General features: G+C 36.4%; 1 protein-coding gene across 1 annotated transcript; it reads right to left on the reverse strand.

The window, feature by feature from the left end:
* Positions 1–661: 661 nt before the first annotated feature.
* Positions 662–3,653, reverse strand: LOC104605270 (cytochrome b561 and DOMON domain-containing protein At3g07570-like). The gene is made up of 4 exons (XM_010269959.2): positions 3,357–3,653; positions 2,862–3,261; positions 1,583–1,866; positions 662–1,042 (listed from the first exon to the last, which is right to left on the reverse strand). The coding sequence occupies exons 1-4, from the start codon at positions 3,531–3,533 to the stop codon at positions 812–814; spliced, it is 1,092 nt and encodes a 363-aa protein (XP_010268261.1). The 5' UTR covers positions 3,534–3,653; the 3' UTR covers positions 662–811.
* Between the last annotated feature and the right edge of the window lie 3,918 nt (positions 3,654–7,571).

The following is a 7,571-nucleotide window of genomic DNA, read 5'->3' on the forward strand; positions in this document are numbered from 1 at the left end:
GGTTCCGAAAAATGTATTGTTTTTTTGAAACAAAACAACCAGTTTTTACCTTTAAGCTGTGTTTGGTTGCAATGCAAATGAATTTATGCAGATGCAAAATTATGACAATGCAAATGATTTAAGTATATATTCTGATATTTTTTTTTTGTTAAAATTTAAGCTTATTTTATTTGATTGCAATACAAATGAAATAAATTAAGACATGAAGCAAAATAAAGTAAAACCCAAATCAAAATTAAATGAGAATTTATTTATTTTTTTTATTTGCACTCTCATGCATTTGTACTAGTGCAAATAAAATTGCACTGCAACCAAACACAACCTTAAAAACAAAAATAAAGTTCAAGAACATATTTTTTTTTTTTTGCTAATATGGTAATTTCAAAAACATTCATGTTGTATAACACCCCCTAATTTGTGTAGTAGTAAGAAAATAGGAGTATCTGAAAAATTCCTCCATATACAGAGTGTCAACGTACTTCTATTTTGATTATTGCTACTCTTGGTGAATTTATTGCAGATATTTCATTGTAGTCACAGTTTATTTTCAAGCCCTCTTATCTAAGATGTTTGTTCATAAATCTAGTTTTGCATTTAACCTTTCTTTAATTTCATCAATCAATACCATATCATCATCATCATCATCACGGAACAATAAACCTCTTGGAAATATTTAATCGATTCATCCATGACTAACAAAATATTTTAACATGATAAACACAAAGGACCAACAAAGCCGGTGGAGATGAGAGTACTGAAGAACTACATACAGATAAGAATGATAGAAAGACTTATTTCCTAGTTAAAATTCTCACATTCTCTTCCACATTCTTATCTCTAACATTATGGCAACAAGGATTAAGACCCCAAGAACAACTCCATAACCAGCTTTCCATCCATCCCCTTCTTTCCCTAAATGGATCCCATAAAATACATTCACCATTGATAAGATTATCAAAACCCTTCCAACAGTATGATGGTACCAATTCCAATATCTTCGTACTTTCGAATCCTTTCTTGGTCGGAGCATAAAAGCAATCACCTATAAATGAAAGCCAATTGAAGAAAAGAAAAGGAACTAGTTATTAAATTTATAGCCTTACTTTGATAAGAAGTGATTTGTTGCAAGTTGAAGGGATTAAAAAGGCTTAAAGTATACAAAAGAAAACATGGATTATTTAACAATAGATATAACATTAAACAGAATGGAATGGTGAAATAGGATTCATCTAGCAATCCATAAGTGGGTGTGTGAAGCTGCTGCAGAAATCAACATCAATACATCTAAAAAAGGAATAAAAATTCTTGTGGGTCCTAATTAGGGTAGGAAAAGGTAGGCCAAGATACACGTCAACTAAGGCTTTGTTTGGTTTGAAGTAAAAAGTAGAAAATCTATATAAAATTTGTGAAGGTTTTTCTACCTTTCCCTTCCTTTTCTTACTTTTTCCTTCAAACCAAACGTAGCCTAAATGCCAAGCCCAGCCAATTTGAGTCATAATATAGGGATTTTCTAAATGCTTATGAATTTTGATAGAATAATGGACGGCTAGGATGAGATGGGGGCAGCAAGCAATATACAAACCTGAAGGCAGCCAAGAGAAAGTATGAAGACCCCGAGCACCTTGTGCCGTGATACAGCAGCTTTGATTTGATGATCCAACACAAATCCCAAGATCACACCAATCGATCCCATGATGAAACCAAGAGACTGGATGGTAGCATGGAAGTAAAACCATGCTGGGTCCCACTCCCTGAAGTAACGGGCAGACATGGCTCCAATGATCATAAAGATGCTCCATCCCAACATATTCAGAGTCCCATGGCCCCTTCTCAGTTTCGTGTACGGCCTCTTCACACTACTTTGACCTGTAGATCAGACAACCCGGTATATGTGAGATTAGTCAGCAAAGTTAAAACTCGGGCTGCTTGATTTGGCTTGAGGGCTGGTCTGAACTCTGAACCCAACACTAAATTTAAAAGGGCCAAGTGCAATATAGTCATGCACATTCTAACCCAATTTTCTACACCACCTGGATATTTTAACAAGGTAGACGTAGACCTGTTCATGGGCTGGGGTTGAACTTAATTTGGTCAAAATTTGAATGAACCTAACTCAAAAAAGTGTAAAATGTTCATGGGCCAAGACCTGGCCCATGAACAGGTATACAGTTAGGAGTGAAACTTGTGTGGACTTAGGATTTTGTCAAAATTTAAATAGGCCAAGCTGTTGGATTAACGTAAAATGTTCATGGACCGAGCTCGAAGCTTGTCCACAACTAGGGGTGCAACTTGGGTATGCTTAGGTTGTGGTTTTGTTAGAATTTGAACGGGCTCAGCTGAGAAACCTGGGCCTAATGCAGTGTAGAATCTTCAAATTGGGTACCCAGCATACACCCCCTAGATACAGCTTAGACATGCTGCTGGTTGCCAAAGCTGTAAAAGAACTGGATCAGAACTGAATAGGCTTATATCCAAATCCAATCCAATAAGAATCCAAGAGATTCATATTCGATAGATATGTCAAACATAGATTCAAATTTGATTGATTTGCATATCTGGATATCTAGTTTAAATCCCAAATTCCACTTAATTTTAAAGAATTTCAATACTAAAAAAATGATATTTTGTATATATTGGATTCAATCTAGTTGATAAACAGATACCTGACTTAGACAAATTGGATAAATTTGAATTGAAATCAGAATAAAAACCAATCCATTTGCAGCCCTATTTGCCAATAATCCTTTTATGAACTGTACAGTCTACACTTAGCCTATTATTTGGGTAACATGATCATGGATTCATGGCTGTGGTCAAAGTGTAATGCTAAAAGAGCTAAATGGGGTTACTGTTGCTCTCACCTGTTACAAAGTTCATAGAAGTAGAGACTCGGTCCTGGTGTTGGGTCAAGCGATAGTCTGATGATGGGAACCAGTTGCTTGGGCCGAGCGAGTAAAGAATCCTGGACTCTGGCTCAGAGGTGCTCAATTGAAAGGCCAGGTACAACCTAGATGACTGAGATATAATCACCATGGAGTTGTTCACAATTTGCAGGTTCCCTTGGTCGGGTAGGACTTGGTTCTCATTAGTCGCTCCTAGATAGTACTGCTTAATAGCAGGAGTCCCACCGGCAGGAGCCCATCCAACAATGGCGCTACTGCCGACCATCAGGCCATTGCTCGAGAACCCGATGCCGACGTACGACTGTATGTCCGGCGCCGATAGAACAAAGCTCCACAGCTCCGGTCCCGCCTGCAGATACTGCAATATAGAACAAATGTTACGTTCTTCTTGCATCTATTGATCGATCGATGTTATGGGATCGTAATCTCATGAGACAAGGACTGGTTACTTACTCTAAGGATGTAATCTTTTGCGTTCCAAACAGGATAGCAATGAAGAGAGACAGTGTCAAAGGACACAAGCCCATTGAGATTGAGATTAGAACTGCAAGAGTCTGATTGTGAGCTAGCAAAGGAAGAAAAGCAAATAAAGATGAACAATGTGGCCACCAGAGAATTCTTCACTCCCATCTCTTCTCTGTTCTTCCTCCCTCTCCTTTGGATGATGGGTTTGTTGGTGAAGTCAAAAGATGCTTTGTTATGGAGAGGAGCTGGTAGGAGTAGTTGGGATGTATTGTTTGTAGGACAAATGGCACAAAAAAGACTGGTGCTAGATGTTAGCTTTGGATACAAGCTAAGAGTCTAAGATCATTTGATCAATATGTATCCAAAAAAGAGAAGATGTTGACAAGGAAAAAAAGCCATCTTCTCCCTTCCTACCTTTCTGTTGAATTAAATTAAATTGTATATAAATTATATTGGAGTGGTTATTGCCACAACTAATTCTCTCCAACTCCATGATTTAAATAATTATAGTAAAAATATGTCTTTATCAAGATGATCCATTTTTCAATTTACTATCTCTTGCTGATGTGAATCTGATGAATCTCTTGGCTAATAAATGCTTAAAATGTGATTAATGGGAATTTGCTTATGCATGGCTTACCAACCAAGCCACATCATTGAAAAAAGTCTCAAGAAAAGAGAAAAACAAACAGTAATGAAATGTATCTGGGTCATGTGTCAATGAGTTGGGTCCTGACCCTGACCTGAAACAATTCCAGTTCAAATCCAACCCGATCCATCCAATTTATAGTGTATATATCAATACTCAGATAAGCCTTCAGATACAGATATTTTAATACTGCAATGTCAACGGATCAATAGCAGGGGTGATCATTTGGCTCAGTCTGCATATATTTCCATATATATTTTACGAAGAAGTACGGATACACACGATGCAGAATTCTGAATTCCAGCCCCCCCTTCCCCCTTACTACTAGCTCTCTCCCCCTATAAACCACATCCTGTCCGTGAATTTGGCATCATTTCACGGTCAGATGCATTCCCCCTGTACTTTGGGGCTATAAAATTCTCATCTGGGCTGATTGGTCATTCTCCTTATACATATATTTATATATTATTTTATGTTATATTATATATATATTATAATATTGTATAAAAAAAATATCAAGCCTTCACAACTTAGCCTAAGGCTCAACTTATGTTTTAGACTCAAAATCTTAGCTAGGTTGTGCCAGGTCTAGGCTTAAGCTATAACCCTTATTATAGGTGCAAAGCCAGCTATTAAACCTCTAATCAAGATTAATAGGGCCGGGTCGTCAGTGGAAGGGACTTACCACTTAACCTAGCCCCCTGACATCCTAGTGGGGCTAATCAAGGTAATTTGGCTAATTTTCATGGATATATAAAATCCAAGCAATTTGTTATCTTATTGATAAAAGACAATGAAGGTGATACAGGCCCAGTTTGTTTCTTCTATTATAATCAAAAGCCAGCTATAGGCTTTTGGAACTGAATATTATAATTTCCAACAATTTGAGAGAAACGCAATTTTTTATTTTTTCTAATGGGTACAATTATATGTGCATAAATATTGGCTTAGTAACATTGAGTACCAAAAACAAATTATTGGTTAACTCATATAAACATTATATATGAATGGCCTTAACTGTAGGTTCATGATTGAGAAGACATGAAAGCAATTGGATAGGAATTCAAGTAATATATTCATTCCATTTCAAAGGCAGGTGAGGGTTTCATGTGGATTGTGGATCAAAATCCAGTCATTTACTTAACGTGTTTAATAAGCAAGTTCTCGAGAGGACCTTTGTGGTCTTAAATTCCCTTTCACTTTTCTGGGACCCTTGTGGCCTTAAATTCCCTTTCCCTTTTACTGTTCATGGGTCGGGCTGGGTCGGGTTATTGAGGTTTTCCTAACTGACCCAATCTGGTCGGGTTATTTGAGATGGAAACTGAAACCGACCCAATATTAAGTAAAATTGAGCTGGTCGGTTTGAGTCGGTTTCGGCTCTAAGTTCATCCATGCCCCCCATGGCCACCTAGTTTTCTGAAAATACATTTAAAACTGAAATATGTATTTTAGAAATATATATATATATATATATATATATATATATATATATATATATATATATATATATATATATATATATATATATATACAAAAATATACATACAAATATATTGGAATATATATTTTCTGGAAATATATATCTGACATATTTCATAATATATATTTTTTAGATATAGATATTGGAATATATATTTTCAGATATTTCAGTTTTTAATTAAGTAGGAACTAAGTCGGTCGGTTTCGATTTTCACACAAGAAAACCGAAACCAACCCGAACCATTGGTTTATGAATTTGTACAACCCAAAACCGACCGGTACTGATGAAAACCCGACCGACTCAGATTGGGTCGGTTCGAGTTGGTCGGTTTGGTCAGGTTAGGCCTTCTTATGAACAGCCCTACTTCCATAGGAACTCGGATCTGCTACTCACGGACACGCTACCCCATATACCCTTAACACTACAGCCGTGAGTATTGGAAAAATGTTTCCCAAATGCTTTTGAAGTGTCTTGTGGGTTGGTTTCTCCCTACTAGGTAGTGGATCGGGACTCCTTTCAAGGAGATAGGACCTGTCACTCACAGAGCGCACTTTACACCAACTTCACAGCATGTTTCAGCCGTTCATTGAAAATATTTTCCCATGAATAAAAATTTACAATTACATAGATATTCCAGACATACAAGTTACAACCGAAATGTGCTATGAAATCGGTGTGAGACACATTCTGTGAGGAGTAGATCCGAACTCCTTCCAAAAGATATTGGATCTGCTACTCACAACACACTTCACAACACATTTCAATTGTGCATTGGAAATATTTCCCCATTGAATAAAACTTTATAATTACAGAGATATTCCAGAGATACAATTGAAACATGCTATGAGGTTGGTGTGAGGCACATTCTGTGAAGAGCAGATCGAACTCCTTCCAAAGATCATATATCAGACATTATTTTTCTGTTAAATGGACATAGACTTAACAAGATTATCATAATACCCTTCTATTCATTTCTACCATTCAAGCCAAAATAACCCATGATCATTCACTTGATCTAGAGGTGAATGCCAAAGCTTAAATTTTTATGTTGACATGTTGTGAAGAGTTCAGATATGCTCTTAAACATCTCGCATAGTTATATGTTATTATTAGAAGATGTTTTCAATACATGGTGGGATATGGCTTGTAGATCAGTGTGAGACAGATCCCTATTCTGTGTTGTGAAATGAATGAACAACATAAAACAGCATAAAGAAATGAAATAATGGTATTTTTGTCATATAAAAACTAGCTATTAGGTTGATTAGTTTGTTGGGGTTAATCTTGTAATAAAATAAACATTAATGGTGCATGCCAACAATTTCTGTCATGTTCACTAACAGTGTCCTACCTAAAGGTACAGGTATCTTATAAGTTAAAAAATAAAAGTGTCTGGTAGTGGGGTGTTTGGACATATCAAAAGTCAAGGTACGTTAAAAGAGAATCTAAAAAAAGTGAAGGATGGTTTTATAGGAAAAAAGGGAACCTAGCACACTCTGAATCAATGTTTTGGAACCTCATTGATTCGGACGGTCGAAACGGTCAGACTGTAGCTTGAGAACCGTTCAGGCAACTAGTTCTATTTTACCCCAAACATGACTTTTGGCCAAAAACCATTGAATTAATCAACGACCCACTGACCTAAACAGTCAAACCTCGACCCATTCAATAATTTTTAGTCATTTTTTATTTTATTTTGTTTTATTTTTTCGTTAAAAAGAGCCATCCATTCAAACCAAATGATTGAACTATTAACCCGGAAACTGGTGATTAGAACGGTTCTAAGTCAGTTTTTAAAACCTTGCTGTGAATTTGGATAAATACCACCTGATTAGTTATCTCTTAATGATACCGGTTGATTGGCCGTGTCTTTCTAGTATCATAGTCAAACCCAAAGAAAAAAAATGCAAAATAAAACAAAAGCAACCACACCTATCAATTAGGAATATCTCCTTTGTCATTCATGGGAAATGTTCCCGACGTGGGGCTGTATTGTTAGGATGCTTGTTGGAAGCATTTGTTGGTAGCAGATTTAAGCTCAAATCTAAGGTGCAAACCCGTGTGAAGATGCGAA

This window comes from Nelumbo nucifera, chromosome 1 (assembly GCF_055504915.1).
Source record: "Nelumbo nucifera cultivar China Antique chromosome 1, China Antique-T2T, whole genome shotgun sequence".
Classification (NCBI taxonomy): domain Eukaryota; kingdom Viridiplantae; phylum Streptophyta; class Magnoliopsida; order Proteales; family Nelumbonaceae; genus Nelumbo; species Nelumbo nucifera.